This window comes from Abramis brama (genome assembly GCF_963993115.1).
Source record: "Abramis brama genome assembly, chromosome: 20".
NCBI classification, from domain to species: Eukaryota; Metazoa; Chordata; class Actinopteri; order Cypriniformes; family Leuciscidae; genus Abramis; species Abramis brama.
Genome location: NC_139982.1, coordinates 29,894,016 through 29,913,332, shown reverse-complemented (window position 1 = coordinate 29,913,332; position 19,317 = coordinate 29,894,016). Strand labels below are relative to the sequence as shown.

The 19,317-nt window shown below is 38.1% G+C and overlaps 2 protein-coding genes across 4 annotated transcripts; one reads left to right on the top strand and one right to left on the bottom strand.

Annotated features, from left to right (window-relative positions):
• Positions 1–681: 681 nt before the first annotated feature.
• Positions 682–12,217, bottom strand: cracr2b (calcium release activated channel regulator 2B). Of its 2 annotated transcripts, none has more exons than XM_084095426.1 (10): positions 12,139–12,217; positions 6,686–6,906; positions 6,416–6,527; positions 5,395–5,533; positions 5,033–5,179; positions 4,495–4,585; positions 3,757–3,852; positions 3,477–3,664; positions 2,449–2,520; positions 682–2,171 (listed from the first exon to the last, which is right to left on the bottom strand). In XM_084095426.1, the coding sequence occupies exons 2-10, from the start codon at positions 6,902–6,904 to the stop codon at positions 2,018–2,020; spliced, it is 1,218 nt and encodes a 405-aa protein (XP_083951552.1). In that variant the 5' UTR covers positions 6,905–6,906; positions 12,139–12,217; the 3' UTR covers positions 682–2,017. The 2 variants fall into 2 exon arrangements, with proteins under 2 accessions (XP_083951552.1, XP_083951553.1); XM_084095427.1 differs by having other exon boundaries at positions 12,144–12,217.
• A 275-nt stretch (positions 12,218–12,492) lies between these two features.
• tmem138 (transmembrane protein 138) lies at positions 12,493–19,061 on the top strand. 2 transcript variants are annotated; one of them, XM_084094262.1, is made up of 6 exons: positions 12,495–12,675; positions 13,064–13,264; positions 15,638–16,089; positions 16,330–16,501; positions 17,600–17,675; positions 18,332–19,061. In XM_084094262.1, the coding sequence occupies exons 3-6, from the start codon at positions 15,962–15,964 to the stop codon at positions 18,442–18,444; spliced, it is 489 nt and encodes a 162-aa protein (XP_083950388.1). In that variant the 5' UTR covers positions 12,495–12,675; positions 13,064–13,264; positions 15,638–15,961; the 3' UTR covers positions 18,445–19,061. The 2 variants fall into 2 exon arrangements, with proteins under 2 accessions (XP_083950387.1, XP_083950388.1); XM_084094261.1 differs by having other exon boundaries at positions 12,493–13,264.
• The last annotated feature ends 256 nt before the right edge of the window (positions 19,062–19,317 follow it).

Here is a 19,317-nt window from a genome sequence, read left to right as displayed (position 1 = left end):
TGGTAAACTAGTGTACCTGGTTTCATCCTATAGTAGACCATCTTGGTCAAACTGGTCAGAGCTGTTAGAACATCTTGGACCAGCAACAAACCAGTTTGTGTGAGCTTTTTATGATCTTGCGAACAAATGCTAAATTATTTTTATGCAGCATTGGTGATCACTAAGGATTGCAATTGAAGTGAACATTTGCAATTTAAATTCTGGCACATATAGCATTAGGCTATATTTAAATAGTTTGATTAAGGTGTTATGTGCATTCATATAGCATAGTTAGTTAGTAACCCACCTCTTTGCTGATTTCCTCGGTGGGAAATAGTTGCCCAGTATGGATTCCTTCCTCTGCAGAGGGTTCTTCACTTGTGCTGTCTGAGGAACAGTTGATGAGATATGAGAGAAATTTTAGCTTCAGCTTTAAATTGAGAATGTAGATTGTTTTGAATGACGTGGAAAGAATTATTGACTTGTAAAAAAGTATTCATCTTTGTCTCCCAGAGTAAAATAATTAATGTAAAACTGGGTTCAGGACAGGTGAGGTGCTTGTCTAAGTGTTTTTTTTTTTTTTTAAATGCATTTATTCTTACAAATTAGTCCATTGTTTGACATAGGTTGGCAATGGTTGTGAAATGACAGAACTCGTGTGTATGAATCATGAATGTAAATCACCCAGAATAACGACAAGAATCAAGACAAACAAACATTTTTATTGTTCACCGTCACGAAGATTGACAATATATCCAGTTTGTTCAACTTAACAAAAAACTGTAACTTACACTACATTTTGTTCTTTTCGCGTCAATCAGAGACCAAACACATAAACTGTCATTGGACAGAACTGCTCATTTCAAAAGAAACTACCAAACAAAACTGTACTAAATTACAAATATATATATACAGATTCACTCTGTCAACTTTTTGAGGTACGTTAAACGCTGCACAATGGTATCGCTCTTTACAACGTATAACAGTTAGGACACATAACGGTAATTAATATGATTAGCCTATTGCTTGACTATGTTATCAAACAGCTAGCTAATAATCTGTTGCTAATGTTACACAAATTCAAACGATGTTCCCGTTCGCCATCTCAGTCTGCCTTCTAACAATCATCAGAATGTTAGTGGAGAAAGGCATATAGTTCATCATAACATCGTAATATACATCATACATCCGCTATATCGCTAAATCTACCTGATTTTTCATATCAACAAAAAATATACCGGGATAACCTGGCATCTCTCGAGACTCCCATGCTAGTTCGCTGTTAATGATATGCTAAAGCCCGCCGGTACGTTGATCTGATTGGTTACAAGGTAGTTTGTGATGTCAGAAACACCAGCGATTTTTGTTTTTGAGACTGTCTTTGGTTCACTGCAGTTTTAAAGAGAAAATACTCAGCAATGCTGTTGACTTATGAATTTCACATGGTTTGTCTTAAAGCACATTAAAAAAACACACACCACATAAACATAAACAACATTAAAAACGTGATTTTCACCACAGGGGGACTTTAAGCGTTATTTATGCTCCCTTTCTTATTTTTAGACTTTCTTTGTAAAAAAAAAAGAAAAAAGAGGGGCATTGAGGCTCTTCTGAAGCAGAAAATTGCCATGCAGAAGATTCTTTAGTCGCACTTGCTTCTGTAACAGACCGAACAAGGAACAATCTTTCTCCAAACGTGAGCCGTTTCATTGGAGAACAGGCATCGGCTAAATTCCATATTCACAGTCTCAAATGTTCCACAGGTCTTCGCTGAGGCGTATGCGCTGCGACATGCGTTAATCCGTACCAAGATTCCTCCGAGTCATTTGTTGCTGCTCCTCTAAGAGGCGGACGAATGGAACAAGCTCTCCCGAAAATAACATGAAAAGAGCTGGAAAATGTGGAATCTGGAAGCTTTCGAATTCCTGAGGGAACATGGGCTCATGGAAACCCAGAGAAATACATCCAGCTGAATGTATCCGTTCACATTTTAGCTGCACCGTCTGCAGGGGTGCATTGTGGGTAATGTTACATGGACTTAATACGGGTAAACAGAACGCGCCCACGGCGAGAAGGCGTGAACACAGCGGCATGGTGGGTAATGGGTGGGGGACGTGAAGGGGTATTTTTGACTAACCATCTTCTGTGTCTGATGGGCATCTTTATCATCCCGAAGACGCTTGTTCATGTCTCTATAAGAGAGAGAGAGAGAGAGAGAGAGAGTGAAAACTACAGGTACATTTTTAAAGATAAAGCTCCTACTCACAGGACTTTTACAGCCTCAGAATATAGATAACAAATGTTATCAATAAAATGGAACAATGACTGATCAACCATCCTAAACCTGCATCTGTTCGTTTTGCATTTTGATTGCTCAATTATTATGGCCTTATCTTTCAGATAAGAATAATACACACATGCCTACACTTGAAAACTTGAACGTTGCACACTAAAGTCGGGTTGGCCTACCTGAGCAAGTCCAGCTGTCTCACGAGGCTTTCCCGTTCCTTCTGCATGTTTCGGGACACTTTCAGGACTTCTCTGTAGTGAGAAACAGTCAGATGTGAAAAATACACAAGACTATCAGCAGGAAAGAGCAACTTATGTTTGTTTGCTCACTAGTTTTTATCATCACACTCTAAGGCCCTGTTTACACCTGGTATTAAGAAGCAATTTGGTCGATCGGATCACAAGTGGACGACGCTAGGTGTAGTTGAAAACACATTAGACCGGATTGCTTTTGTAGTGTAAACACTCATGTGGTTGAAAAGCCACAAAAGACCATCTTCTCTCCGTCTACTGATCTAATGAGTAACATTATGGGAAGAGCTCGAGCCAGACGGGATTTAAACTTTATCGGCTGGAGACCCAAGTTTGGTTTGAAGACGAAAAATGTACCAAGCACAATGTTCTCTCTCCATTCCTGATCTCTAACACACACTCTGTCTGTCAGAGCAGAAATTAAAGCTGATGCTCTCCGTGTGTTTTTCCATAGTCTCCGGTCGAGTTCACATGTAAATTACACAAGCTTATTTCATCCATTAGATTGAAAGATCTGGAAAAACCCTTACATTTACTCGCCCATAAACCCTCCCCTCGAAGAAATCAGGACAGAATTGGTTGAAAGTGGACAAAAGAGACGGATTAAAACACCAGGTGTAAACGGGAATGTGTCTCCCTCATCTACTTGTGATCCGATCGACCAAAACGCATCTTAACACCAGGTGTAAACAGGGCTTTAAAACAAAATTTTTACTGGTATTGATGATCATCCATGGAACTTTACACGGCACAAAAGGTTCTTTATAGTGAAAAAAGGTTCCATAGATTATTAAAATGTTCTTCACACTAAGTATGTTCACTGAAAGGTTCTTTAGGAAACCAAAAATTTTTCTTCTATGGCATCACTGCAAAAACCCATTTGGAATCTTTATTTTGAAGAATAGTATTAATAATTAAGTATTATAATTAAGTGAGTAGCACTCATGAAAAGCCACCTCTCTTTGCCCCTGCGCTGTTGTTTGATGGTGGTCTGCAGTTGTTGTAGTTGACTCAGAGTTTGCTGAAGCTGCTCTCGGCTCTGGTCAAGTTCATCCTGCAGTTGCTGGTTGACGTTGTGTAGTCGGCGGTTCTCTCCGCGAGTGTTAGCCTGATCACTGCTCAGAGTGCTGATCCTGCTCTCCAACTACACACACACACACACACAGGTGGGTTGAGATAGACCTCCAGCTGGATTAATAAATCAAACGTGTTGACGAGTGAATGAGGAGTCTGTACCTCCCGCTGTTTGGTGAGCGTGAACTCGAGTTCTTGTTCTCGTGTCCTCAGTTCCTCTAGTAGCTGCTCTTTCTTGTTTCCCTGTCTCACACTGTCCTTCATCACAGAACACACCAACATCACCACCATCATCCTCATCAATATTGTTATCACCATCATTACCACCCTTTATGAATATCATTATCAATTACCATCACCAAAGTCACCATCATCATAAACATCACCATGATCATTATAATTAGCACCATCATAATCACATGAGCAATATCATATCACCTTTATCATCATCTTGAACAATATTACCAACATCATAAAGGCCATTACTTCCATTTTCACTATAAATATTGTTTTCCCATCATAATCACCATCATCAATATCATAATCAGCATCAATCACCATTACTATCATTATCACCATTACTATCACCATTAAAAAAAATCATCAATATCATTACCATTCTGTCATATGATAACTAACAACAAAACCATCTTCTGGATTATCATTATAATCACCATTATTATCATTTAACACAGTGAACAATATGATTACCAACATCATAATCTCCATGAACATCATTATCTCCATCATAACAATCATAATCAATATCATTATAATAATCACCATGAACAATGTATCCTCTAATAATATTGTTCTCTAATTAAATAACCACAGTTCTTATGCTAAATGTGAATCTGTACTAAAATCTGTGCTTCATATTTATAGTGTGTGTGAATTTACCAGAGCTTGTCGTTTCTCTCTCTCTTCTTTTAACTGAGTCTCCATGTCTTCATACATGGACCGAACCACCCTGTCATGATCCTCCTCTCTCCTGTAGGACATGTAAACACTCAGAACACGTCTTTATCTCAAGACGGTTATTTAAAGAAGTTAACAGGTGCAAGGCTGCGTCCGAAATCGCATACTTCACTACTATATAGTAGGCCAAAAACATTATGTGACAAAAGAAGTCTGAATTCACAGTACTAATAAAATAGTAGGCAAAATAACCTACTACTTCTGGTGAGATTCTGAAGTGTGCATATGATGGACACTTTACTATCCCATGAGGCCACGGGAAAGGATTTATGAATGGAGGTGATGCTGGTAGGCCACATGATAATGACAACATGGTGGATGTAGTATGTCCGGATTACATTTATACTACACACATCCATACTATATATTTTAAGCAGCCGCAAAGTAATTACTAGTACCAACCCAAGAGAGCATGCGATTTCGGATGCAATGAGGCCTGAGGACCCCAATGAGGGCTGACCTGCGCAATGCCTGCTCTAAATTGTCTCTCTCTTTGAGTGCATCCTGTAGATGAGAGACGGTGTAGGAAAGAACCTCCTCCAAAACCCCCAGAAGCTCGGGTTTGTCCCTCTGGAGCTCACCCCACAGAGTGCACAACTCCCACTGACTAACACACAGACACACATGATGAAAAAATTGAAGAATCTTTAAAACAACTAAAAGCTAAAACTCTTTAAAAGCCTTAAAAGCCCAGAAACCTTAAGCCAAATGTGAACAACAACAGTATGTTAGCTTTGTCAAGCCAGTATTGATTCAAACATACAAGCATAGTTTACTCGTTATCTTATCTGTTACAGACCACAGCTGTGTGTATTAACTCACTCTTTGAAGAGTTTGTCGGCTCCCAGCTCCATGAGGATGTGTGTGAATCGCATCTCTGCCGGCTCTACTCGCTCCTCATCAACCTTCTGTCTTTCTCCGCTCCTCGCTCTCTCCTCCGGCCCACAACCAACAAGCTCTCCTTATTTAGACAGAGAGATTTTAATTAAGGCATATGTCTTAATGCATACTACACATAGTATACTATACTGGATACTACTTTTAAAAATAGTATGTGAAATGGTACGCAATATGTAATGAAACATTTCAGCATCAGCGTGTTTGATTCAGCGAGTGGCATCAGGTTTTTTATCAGCATTGCTATTTTGTTAATTAAAACGAAATAAAAATCATTTTTGGTCTGAAAAAGAAAAAGAAAAAAGCTGAAATAAAAAAAAAATGGAGGAAAAAAAACAAGTTAAGTTAAAGCACAAGTTTACTAAAACTTAAATTACAGCTACAAATGTGTGTGTGTGTGTGTGTGTGTGTGTGTGTGTGTGTGTGTATATATATATATATATATATATAAAATATTATTTTAATATACAGTATTAATATATATATATATATATATATATATATATATATATATAAACTAAAAAGACAAAAGCACACAAGATTACTTAAACTAAAATTACAAATTAAAATATGTTGAATTATTAAAGTATTCAATATTTATTTTAAAATAAATATTATAAAAGAATAGAAATAATATAAAAATGCTGGTTATAATCTATATCATAAAAAAATTGTTAGAATAAATAATTTTTTTTTAGCAACTTTTAATAAAAAACATATTTTAAATAAAATGTTGGTTACACTTTATTTTAAGGTGATGTAGTTAACTGAGTAATATTAATTAACTTCATGTACGTACTATAGGGTTAGGTTTTAGTTTAGGGTTAGTTACTTGTAATTATGCATAATATACTGTTATAAATATAGTAAGTACATGTAGTAACGTGCAACTATTTCACCAAAAATTAAAGTGTTACCAAACATTTAAAGAGACATACACACTAACCTAGGCCCGTGTGGAACTCGAGGGGTGTAAGGTAACCGTTTTTGTCTCTGTCCAAACTCTCAAACACTGATTCCAACTGTTCAGGAGACAGAGGAAGCTCTTGCTGAAGCCACTGGTGGATTTAAACACGATTACACACATTAAACAGAGAGCACTTCAAAGCATCACCAGCTGATATATCATACAACCCTAGTAACACTTGGCACGGCTTGGGAACTGTTAAAGGAACCATATAGCGTGGACTTACACCACCGCCCTGTCCTGTCTCACCTGCATGTCTCTCTTCGTGATGAATCCTTTCCCCTCTTTATCACAGAGCTCAAAGAGCTCTCTAGCTTTGCTCATTCTGTCCTGCCTGTCTGAGCCAGGAGGAGGCACTTCGTTGGACGACTGTAACCTCGCCGTGCGACCCGGCAGTCTGGAGCTGGGGGACATCTGACCGCTGCCCGTCCCCTCCAACACCTCCCCGTCCTTCAGCCAGCTGGACATCCCTGCAGAGAGAGACGGGTCGGGCTGAAATTACATCGGTCCTGTTGTGCTTTTTTCCATGGTCATCTTTCTTTAGTGTGTAATGTTGCTGTTTGAGCACGAAAAAGGTCTACAAAGTCCCTCCAGCGGGAGTTATTCTCTATATAAGTGTCACTGTTTCTGAACTCCCTGAAACGCCTCCATTGTAGTCTTGAGTTTCTTCCGGGAACGAACACGTCACAATATTCCTCATTTAAATTATTCATGCGCATAATAAAGGGGCGGGGCCTGGTTAAGTTAGTTAGTAGTGTGTTGAAATTGGAGGTTATGGAAAGGGGCGGGGCATTTACCAAACACGCTCGAAGCGCTTGACCAATCACAACACTGCTCCAGCCGACCAATCAGAGCACACTGTGCTTTTCAGAAGGAGGGGCTTCATAGAGACAGGAACTAAACAGAGCGTTACTGACAGACTGGGAAAAGAGGAGCCGCAACAATGAAGAATATGTGAAAAATAATGTGTTTTTTGAACGTTCAAGAGTGAAAACTTATTCTAGTAGACCCAAAAAATTAAATAAAATTGAAAAATGGCAAAATAGGTCTCCTTTAAGATAAGGAGTTTGTAAGGAATGTTGCTAAAGTGGTCAAACGAGGTCAAACAATGATAAGAAAACAATTTTGTCTCGTAGTTCTTTCCCTAATCGGCCACAAGTGTGACAAGTAACATACCACAATACTTTTTGTTCCGTCACTCCCACAGTCTCATTAGTCCAAAATTATTCTCCAAATATCTCTATAGTAGACATATAAACTACTATAAAAAATATGTTCTAAATATTGCTTTTCATTTTCAATAAGGACGGAAAAATTACTTAAAGCTAGAAATTTGTTGTGTCGCAACTGGTAAGAACATTAACCTTGCATTCAGCAAATGTTACATTATTATAATTATTGCACTTTAAACTGCGATCTGGCCTGAGGTTAAACACTGACTTTAGTTAATTGCTTAAAGTCAGCTTTATTAGTGGAATATGCTGAAGGCGGCTGAAATATCCTAACATATCCTCAAATAAACATTAACCAGGATGTTAAACAGTCCTTCAAAAAGGTGCCATGTTGTTTTCTGTCTTGAGACGCTCAGTACAAGTCTGCTGTAATTCCCTCAAGCACATGCCTTATCTAAATGACATCTGTGTTTGTCTGATATTACGTAGCAGTTGCGATGGTCTTGTGATTTGGGAGCTAAAGAAAACAGAACTCCTCCTTCAGTAAATGTCCAGCCGGCTTGAATGACCTGCTCCACTTTTCCAAGAGCTCAGAGGAACTGATACGAATGCTGACAGAATCAGTTATTTTAGTACTATTTATATGTTATAGTTTGTATTTATTTTCTGTACTATTTATATGTTATAGTATGTGTTTATATTATGAATTAGCTTTTCATTCATTTTTATTTCAGTTTCCGTTTTTTAGTAATTTCAGTACTTCAAATAAAACTAAATAAAACCAAGGCAACATTTTAATTCTGAATGATTAGTTTTAACAACATATCTATGTAACATCATATATGTATATCCTATCATATATATATATATATATATATATCCAGTTCAGTCATGACACTCTAGAGGACGCAGCCTGATTGGTCCTTTAAGGCCGAATACCAAGCCGTCGGTCAATGTCGGGCCGTTTTTTGAGCGTCGGTTCGGCTTTTTTTGGTGTGTTCTGCACCGTTGGCTTTAGGTTGACGCTGTTACATTGTCAGTCTGTTTTGATTTCTGTCTTTGTGTTCTGTCTATTAGTTCAGTTTAGTCTTCCTCCGCCCCTGCCTGTTTGTTTCCATAGTTACTTATTGCTTAGTTAGTTAAGTTCAGGTGTGTCTTGTTATTTGCCTCTCTAGTTCGGTCTATTTATACCTTGTGTTCTGTCTTGCTCTTTGTCAGTTATTTTACGTTGCATGTGTAGGTTGTTCTGGTTTTTGTTCTGAGATTATTTTGTTTAGTTTGAGACTGTTTATTAAATATTACTGCTGCACTTAGATCCTTCTTCTGCCTCTGCTTAAACCGAAACTGTAACAGACCCTGTCTGGGTTTGTGGGCCGATTCAGCATGTTGAGACAAAGACATAAGACTGTTATAATTTTACGTCATCTTACCTGAGCATTCAAATGCCCAAATATTTTCATAATAACATGAGCCGACTGGAATGAAGAAAGTGATCAGCGTGATTGATATTCAAAATGGTAAGCAATCGCTGCTTTGTTTACGGTTTATATATCTGCAGTCCTAACTTCAGTTTCCCTTTTTGAATGACAGAAATAGACTATTGATAACTGCTGATATAGACATATATTTACTTTCACGCAGGTGCAGAATGCACATACTAGTTGAAAGTCGCCTTATGTCCTTTTGGTGTGTTCAAGCGCAGCTTTTTGGCCGAGATCTGCAAGCAATCACATCATTACGGCTGGCACAAGCTGATTGGCCTCTGCTGATCCTGCAGCCAATGAGATTGCTTGCTCAACATTTAACTAATCTGGTTCAGTGTTTGCTGTAAGCTAGTCCTGCAGTGCTATCAGAGCTCTTCTGAACCCTCCACCTCCCCAGCTCCACCTGTCTAGATCTGCTACGGGATTTATGTACGACTATTTATGCAGCAGCAGCGAATCTTACATGCTCACAGCAGCGTTTCTGTGTATCTATGAGCAATAGCAAGTCCACACACACACACACACACACACACACACACTGATAACACATTTACACAACATGTTTTTTGTCATTTACACAACATTTTCCGTATTTCCGGGTTTTCTCTGTTATACGGTAGGGGGCGCTACGCACATCGTCTGAAAGAGTACTGAATCTCCTGATAAAAGCACATGCGAAGAAGAAGCACTATGTAAAATAACGCGATCATAAACATTAACAGCATATAAATCAAAACTGCCTAATGTTACTGAATGAAATGTCGACCCAGGACGAGCTACAGGACTGAGGCTTTGGGGGTGTTGATGAACTCGATCTACATCTGTGTTTTGATCATCATTCTGAATCCCATCCAGATGTAGTCATGATTTTCTCAGCTTTTTGCTCAAAATGTTTTTTTTTATATATATATATATATATTTTTTTTAATGAAACTTACCCACATTCAAGAGTAAAAAAAGAATGCATGAAGCTAGAATCATTTTTTTTTACATTTTTGTGAAAATTATCAAAAATTGTGGCGGTGGCTGGCAACTTTAAAAAAAAAAAAACTTTGGCGGGGAAAGAGTTAATGTAAGATAAGATAATCAGTTAGACAATCAGTTACTGGAAGAATTATTTATCAACTAATTTTAAAATGTTCAAAAATTGGCTGATATATTAACCTGTCACTCATTATCTCTTGACCTGGCTGTTCACAACGGATACACTTGTATTTATCAAAGAAGAAACGGTCACCTGCAAATGCTGATAATCTCGAAATGACCAAATAATTTTCAACCCTTCTTCCTCGATGATAGGCCACAACTGCATTACATAATCAGCGGGCTGGTGGGAAACACTGCAGCAACAAAACACATGGGAATTTCGCATGAATATACGGACGTGGCATTAAGATTTATGCTTAGGACACTCCCTCTCATGCCATGAGCAAATAGGCCTACGTCCTCCAGCTACCGATGGTCATCTCTCAAATTACAATAAACATTTACTCATGTAGAAATCAAGTAACTCTCCATGCAAGGCACAATTTCATTTCTCTTTCCAGGATGTGCACCGCGAAACAGGATGAAGTCATGTGACTGCACTGTGAGAGGGAGTGTGTGTAAAAACAAAGTGAGATGCAAATAAAGACTTTAGCTCAGTTTACATAGACAGCATTCAGAGCTCTTACCCACAATCACGAGTTTATGATTCCCATGCGGATGAGGTCTGGATGCAAGGGAAATACCTCCAAACTAAATGACCACAGGTTATATGCAACATGCAATATTTGCCTAATGAATTAATGGACTGGGTTGTGGTTGGAACAATAGCTCAAGAGCGATTATGGGGGATTTGAATCAGGGATATCTGGAAAACCATGCATGTATAGATCATATAAAACTGGAAAGGAGATCAAACAGGAGCCACAATCACAAGGGCCCCAAAACTTTTTCATGCAGTTACTTGAAGGAAAGTTTCGGTTGAACCTTATTTAACAACATACAATATGGCCACAATTTTAAGTGACACTTAAAATGTTTATATGCCAGTACAAGTGTCGTCTGAATCTGTGCAAAATGTCTGAAACAAAATGTTAATGAAATGTTCTGCTTGGAAATGAAGCTTGTGTGGTTCTAATGCAATGACATTCTGACTGTTTTAAGTGCAACTTAAATAAAAATTTTAGAGGGCCACTGTAAAACATAGATGGTGATTTCATGAGTCAAGATATGTGCGAATACACCAAAATATATGGGCATGGCATATTTACACCAGCAATAAAGCCGTAGAGGAATTGCAACACTCAAGGTCAAATAAACTTCCCGAGCTTAGCTACAATTACACACGAAAATCACATGAGAGATAAAGTCTGACAGCCATATGTCAACTTCAGATAAGAAAACAGACATGTATTTTCTTTGCTCTGTGTTGGAGGAAATTATATAGAATGAAAGCTATTATAAAATAAGTATTTTATCCTTTAGCAAAACAAGCTGTAAGGCAAGTTAAAACATTAATTTGTTACAATGAAAATGCAAACCCAGGAAGAAATCACTCATATATGCCTGAGAACACGTGCAAGGATCTACTTCATATATTCAGTTTCAACACAATACACTTCAGAGTACAGTACATTAACATTTAACATTTTATAAATTAGTATTTGGACTCAAAATTGGCTTGAGCTTTATAAATAAATGTATTGTTGTGAAACCATTGTAGATGATGGCATATACCATCTACATTTACCATGGTGTTAAACGCAAAAACATGGCATTGGCATTGTATATGTCCAAAAACATGGTAATTCCTTTATAAATGAAATGAATGGCATGCATAATATCATTTAGATTTTATAATTAAAGTTTACAAGACAGTGTCGATCACTTTAGACAGCGAATGTTGGTGGCATACATAATTTAAGCCATATGTCAGCACTGCCAATGCACTTTCATTATGTTAAAACAAACTGAATGAAGTTAGAACGTAAGGAACTAGTGTTAAATTGAATATATAATACTTTTACTGAATTAATAAATTAAATAAAGAGACAGAACATACCAGACCTGTGATGCGAGGTTGCTCAGGTGTGTAGCGTGTCAAACGGCAGGTGTTTTATACTCGAACACCGGCCAGTGTCATCCAGCAGGGGGCGCTAGAGCTCAAAGGGCATCAGAGTACCGTAAGTCTTATAATAAAGACTCAATCTCTCTATGTCCCGCCCACTTTAAAACAGAACAGCATCTCATAAACAAAAAGCTTTATTTGTGTTTTTAAAGAAGATTTGCAAATTAATAACACTATATGCACACAGATTAAGATATACACGACACACAATAATAATAATAATAATAATAAAATAATAAAAAATACTGAAATATGTCTTTACGGTAACCGGATCCTCGCGCCGTTGCCATGGGAGACGCGGCAGCGCTCGTGCTCTGCTGTGCCAGTGTGCCTCGCGAACAGCTCTAATCATAAACTGTCCGTTACAATTACGGGAAATTATGATTATTTTAATGTTCAGACGGATGATTTTATGAATCATAAGGAATTAAGGGACACTGAATCTGCATTTCGACTCGCGCGGGTTTAAAGGTGTGTAAAAGTTAAAGATATGCGTTTGGTCAACGTTAGCAGTTAGCTGGTTAAATCCATGGTTAAATCTGTTGATCAGAGTAAACAAAGCTGCTCATGACTTTAGTTTTAAGTGGTCTCGCTCTTAGAACTCCTGACATGAATTTTATATCTTATTGTAGGATTCAATTTCACTTAACTTAATCTGTTGTTGTTAGTGTGTTGGTAAACATTTAACACGGTAGATAGACAGATGGGTAGAAACCATCACGAGCTCAGGGAGATTTCTCACCTCAGTGAGTCTCGTGTCTAATGAATTCACTAGGACTGATGCTTATTGATCGATACTGTGGATATTTCGTATTGAACGCCAGGAGTGTTGAGAGAAGCTGGTAATCTCTTTGTTTAGGCTCTATGGAGTTTTTGAATCAGCCGGAGATTAGAGATGCCCAGAGCGTCTCAGGGAAATAACCCGTAATCCCCTCGGTGACCTGCTGCTCTCCCTGTGTAACACATTGGATAACACGAGCTGAAGGACTCGAGGCCAGTCCAACACGAGGCCAGTGTGACAGGACACTTCTGCTGGAAGCCAGCTCTGCTTACCCTACAGGTGAGTAGATGGATAGATATTCAACATGATAGATAGATAGATAGATAGATAGATAGATAGACATTCAACATGACAGATAGACAGATAGATAGACATTCAACATGACAGATAGATAGATAGATAGATAGACATTCACCTACAGGTGAGTAGATGGATAGATATTCAACATGATAGATAGACAGATAGACAGACAGACAGATAGATAGACATTCAACATGACAGATAGATAGATAGATAGATAGATAGATAGATAGATAGATAGATAGATAGATAGACAGACATTCACCTACAGGTGAGTAGATGGATAGATATTCAACATGACAGATAGATAGATAGATAGATAGATAGATAGATAGATAGATAGACATTCACCTACAGGTGAGTAGATGGATAGATATTCAACATGACAGATAGATAGATAGATAGATAGATAGATAGATAGATAGACATTCACCTACAGGTGAGTAGATGGATAGATATTCAACATGATAGATAGACAGACAGACAGATAGATAGACATTCAACATGACAGATAGATTGGTAGATAGACATTCAACATGATAGATAGATAGATAGATATCTTAGATAGATAGGCAAGTCAAGGCAAGTTTATTTATATAGCACATTTCATACACAGTGGCAATTCAAAGTGCTTTACATAAAATAAATTAAAATAAGAATAAAAAGAAATAAGAATAATTAAAACAGTTTAGAAAAATAAAATGAAATACTGTACAGTACAAACAGTCGGACGAACAGTGGCACAGTGCTCATTCATTAAATGCACAGCTAAACAGAAGTGTTTTGAGTCTGGATTTGAAAGTGACTACTGTAGGAGCACATCTGATCTCTTCTGGAAGCTGGTTCCAGCTGCGGCTGGCATTATAGCTAAAAGCGGCTATTTCATCAGTGGACTGTAGTGAGACTTCCACGACACTAATCGGCTCAATGCCAGATGATTTTTGTCTCATTATAACAGCAGAAACAACTAAAAATACTCTGTCATTTGTGGTCATACAGATTAGAGTAAGTCTATTTTTATTTTTGTGTTCTGCACTCACAATAAAAACAAAACATTGTGCTTTTGTAAAATGAAGAAAACAAAAAGGATGCCACTTTCTGCCGTCCCGGTTTCCTTTCCGTGGAATTTTGTGGAGCACGTCACAAAAATTAATCGCACACGCGCCCTTATGGATTGGAGTGTAGAACACCTGTGACTGAGTGTATTCATCTTCTGATGGGATGCACAGAGCCGTGACGTTCATGACGAATACATGTACTGTTACACCCCTAATAGATAGACAGACAGACAGATAGATAGATAGACAGATAATTAGACAAATAGACAGACAGACAGACAGACAGACAGATACAGTAGATAGATAGATAGATAGATAGATAGATAGACAGACAGACAGATACAGTAGATAGATAGATAGATAGATAGATAGATAGATAGACAAATAGACAGATAGATTGACAGACAGACAGACAGACCAAGAGACAGACAGATACAGTAGATAGATAGATAGATAGATAGATAGATAGATAGATTGACAGACAGACAGACAGACCGAGAGACAGACAGATACAGTAGATAGACAGATAGATAGACAGATAGATAGATAGACAGACAGACAGTTAGATAGATAGACACAGATAGATAGATAGTTAGACAGACAGTTAGATAGAGATAGATAGATAGACAGATAGTTAGATAGATAGATAGACACAGATAGATAGACAGATAGACAGACAGATAGACAGATAGTTAGATAGATAGATAGACACAGATAGACAGATAGATAGATAGATAGATAGATAGATAGATAGACAGACAGATAGACAGATAGACACAGATAGATAGATAGTTAGACAGACAGTTAGATAGAGATAGATAGATAGATAGATAGATAGATAGATAGATAGATAGACACAGATAGATAGATAGATAGATAGACACAGATAGATAGATAGATAGATAGACAGACAGATAGACAGATAGTTAGATAGATAGACACAGATAGACAGATAGATAGATAGACACAGATAGATAGATAGTTAGACAGACAGTTAGATAGAGATAGATAGATAGATAGATAGATAGACACAGATAGATAGATAGATAGATAGACACAGATAGATAGACAGATAGACAGACAGATAGACAGATAGTTAGATAGATAGACACAGATAGATAGATAGATAGATAGATAGATAGATAGATAGACAGATAGTTAGATAGAGATAGATAGATAGACACAGATAGATAGATATACAGACAGATAGAAAGAGATAGATAGATAAAGTTTTGTAGTTGTGTTTTATTGTGATTTCTCTTCTGTGATTTGATCTTCTCTGCTCTACCTTCAGGAGGAAGATCTCGACACGCTCTGATGAGGAGTTCAGCTCTGTCGTTTCTTCAGGAACATTAATATTCTCCTGAGGATCGAATGTTTGCTCATCACTGTATCCAGCATGGCTGACGCCTGGATTAAACGGCCCGAGGAACAACTCCAGGAATTATCCTTGTGGTCTTTTGTTTGTTTATGGATCAGCCAGAAGTGAAATGGAGTTTCCTCCATATGATCGGCGTGTGATAATCTCCATGTCAGACGTCTGCTGAAGAGACTCGTATGGCGGAGGCTTGAGGGAGAGCTGTGTGCTAATGCTAATATATTCCAGATCACTACAGATATGCTCCAAACCAATAACTACTCGCTGGTGCTGCTGATCCAGCTGGCACTGCTGACCTTTGACCTGTTCGTCAACTCCTTCAGTGAACTGCTGCGGGCGGCTCCGGTCATTCAGCTCGTGCTGTTCATGTGAGTGTGTTATGGGTTTGACAGTAGGGATGCAAAATTCTGGTTCATGTTTTTATAGCATCAACCCGATTAGCTCAATATTGAAAGCAATAATATAACAAGTAAATAAACACTCTTTTTTTGTTAATGCCAGATTTTCTAGATTAAATCTTAAATGCAATGCAAGTTGCTTTGAATAAAAGCACATGTATGCATGTTTTATAACATTATATTGCTCATCTGTGTTGTTTCTTTCTGCAGAATCCAGGACATTGGCATCCTGTTTAACGTGATCATCATTCTTCTCATGATGTTTAACACATACGTGTTCCAGGTGGGGCTCGTGTCCCTCTTACTGGAGCGATTCAGAGCCCTGCTGATCCTGTCTGCACTCTACCTCACTCTCAGCATCTGCTTTCACTGCTGGGTCATGGTGTGTACACACACACACACACACACACACACAGACAGACAGAAACACACTCTCACACACACACAGACACACACACTGGTGGGGGCGTCTTTGTGGGGACTCTACGTTAGACATAATGGTTTTTATACTGTCCAAACTGTATAGACCTTATGTAGCTCCGCCCCTTTTCAGCGCTGCGCTTGTTGTTTTTTGACTTCCGGTCTGTATTTTCACAGCGATCTTGCCTATTTATGAATGAACAGCTCGTTTTAAAATCTTCCCGGTCTGACATTTGTTAAGTCATCTGCTTTAAACATTACAATCCTCATGCTAACTTTCGTTAACTCTACAATAAGTAAATCCATTTCAAAAGCTAATTACTCCTCTACAGCGATGCCATAGAAATATACAGAGCGACCGCAAAAATGGAAGTTCAAAGAGAATATTCTAAAGATGGCGCTTGTTTCTCTGGTGCATAAGGTCTATATTCTGTCCCCTTACACTAACCAGACCCCTAAACCTACCCATCACACACACACGAATCCTACCCCTAAACCTACCAATCACAAAACTTTCTGCATTTTTACATTTTCAAAAAAACTCATTCTGTATGATTTATAAGCTTGTGTACCTCAGTTTAGGTCCACAGTGACACCATGAGTCCCCATGAGTCTGTGTGCATCCAGGTCTAAGTCCCCACTGGGATAGAAAAACATGTACACACACACTCTCACACACATGCTAAAACACATACTCTCACACTCACACATACTGTATATAGCATCAATTATTAGTAGGTCCCACATGGAATCTGAGAGAACAAAAAGTTACACAGTTGTTCATAAAATTCTATGCATGTTTTCCTTAATTTGTTAAAGTCCATTCTGCTGAAATGTGTTATTATATAATACAGAAATAAAAACTATCAAAAAATGTTGTTAAAATTGTGTAAATAAAACTAAAAATATAAACAAAAAAATCAATCTGCTTAAATGTTGCTGAAAATGATTATTGTATACTATATAAATTAAAAATAATAATTATACTGTGTCCAAAATTCTGTACATATTTGTATTTCTAAAATACTAACTCTCCTTCATCCTGCTGCTTTGCTGTCAGAACCTGAGGTGGATGGAGTCCAATCGTTTCGTGTGGACGGACGGTCTGCAGGTTCTCTTCGTGTTTCAGAGACTAGGTAAGCCGTCGTGAGCCAAACCCTGAATTGGATTTCATGCGAGGGTCACTGTCAATCTCGTCAAGAACCTCTCAATCCCGCCAGGTCTGGAGATTCAGGCCTAACCTTCCTCTCTCAACACACATAAGCTGTTGTAGAGGTGTGATCAAATCAGAGGCGCGATTAGGCCATTAGGACACACTGCAAACTGTTAAAGGTGTAGTGTGTAATTTTTAGCAGGAAGTGATGTCGTCGTCTGAGACAGAGTAGCCAGTTAAGCAATGAGGTTTCTTTACAAAGATAAATTAAGAAATTAGGTTTGCTAAATTATTCAGTAAAGCGATATGTTATTGTGTGTTTTATTGGCTGACTTTAGCTCGCTTCTTTGCACGAAGAACAACATAGTGTCGAAACGCGTTTGTCCGTTCAGGGCCACTGTAGAAACATGTCTATGTAAGGGGACCCGCGGTGTGTGTAGACAGAAATGGCTCATTCTAGGGTAATAAAAACACAGCGGTTCATTATGTAAGGTCTTTATACACCACTGAGAACATAGTTATGTATATGATATTGCATTTCTGTCAACAGATCCTCCTAAATATTACACAATACACGCCATATTTAGCAGTTTTACTGTTTCCCAGAAGTTACATGCTGATGGTTCTGTGTCTCTTCAGCTGCTGTGTTGTATTATTACTTCTACAAACGCACAACCGAGTACCTGGGAGACCCCAGACTGTACGAGGATTCCCCGTGGCTTCGTGACGCGTTCGCTAGAGCGCGACAGTGAGAAACAGAACGACTGGAAACCAACCCAAACCGGCGCACGAGGGACGTTAATATTGTGCGAAACAATCGAAAAAAGCATTTCAAGAAACTAAACAGATGGACTCAGTCAGAGCCTCGCCACCTTAAAAAAAACTCTGAATTGTAGAGGCAAGATGACTTCCAGTGGAGCAAATGGAGATCTCCAGGTGTAAAGCTGTAGTTTTACAGTGACTTTCCATAAGCATTGATATCCTGTGTAACGTGTAGTAGCAGTAAATGCTCTTTTTATATTGTTTTGGATCAGCGCTGGAGCGTTTGATTGTACAGTCGAACCACGAGTGGTTTCGTTCACTTCAGATTGCCTTTGAAAAGACGAGTGGAATTTGGTCTGAGGAATCGTCATATTGGAGCTGGGAGGGTTTTTTTTTTTTTTTTTTTGTATGTTGTACCAGTTTTTAAAAAAATGTGTTTGTAATATTTTCATAAACATCCTCCAAAATCATAGCCGGAGCATCGACAAAGTGCCTCACAGTTCACCCAACTGCGCAAAGTGAGTGAACAGCAGAGCGTCAGTGCACTTGTTATGCTGTAATCATGAATTTATTCTTCTGTGAACGCTAATAAACATTTTCCATTGGACTGACTCGTGTCTTTATTGAGTTTCAGCCATATCTACACCTCACAATTCTGTTGTTTTTTGACAAAAAAATTTTTTTTTAAAGAAGGTAATATTGACTTTTATCTCACAATTCTGACTTTTTCCCCCTCTCGTTCCTGAATTTACATCTCGCAATTATTTTTTCCCCCCACGGTATAAAAAAGGCAAATGCAACGGATTACCACACAATTCTGTGGGAAAATTCTGAGAATTGCAAGGGGGAAAAGACAGATTTGT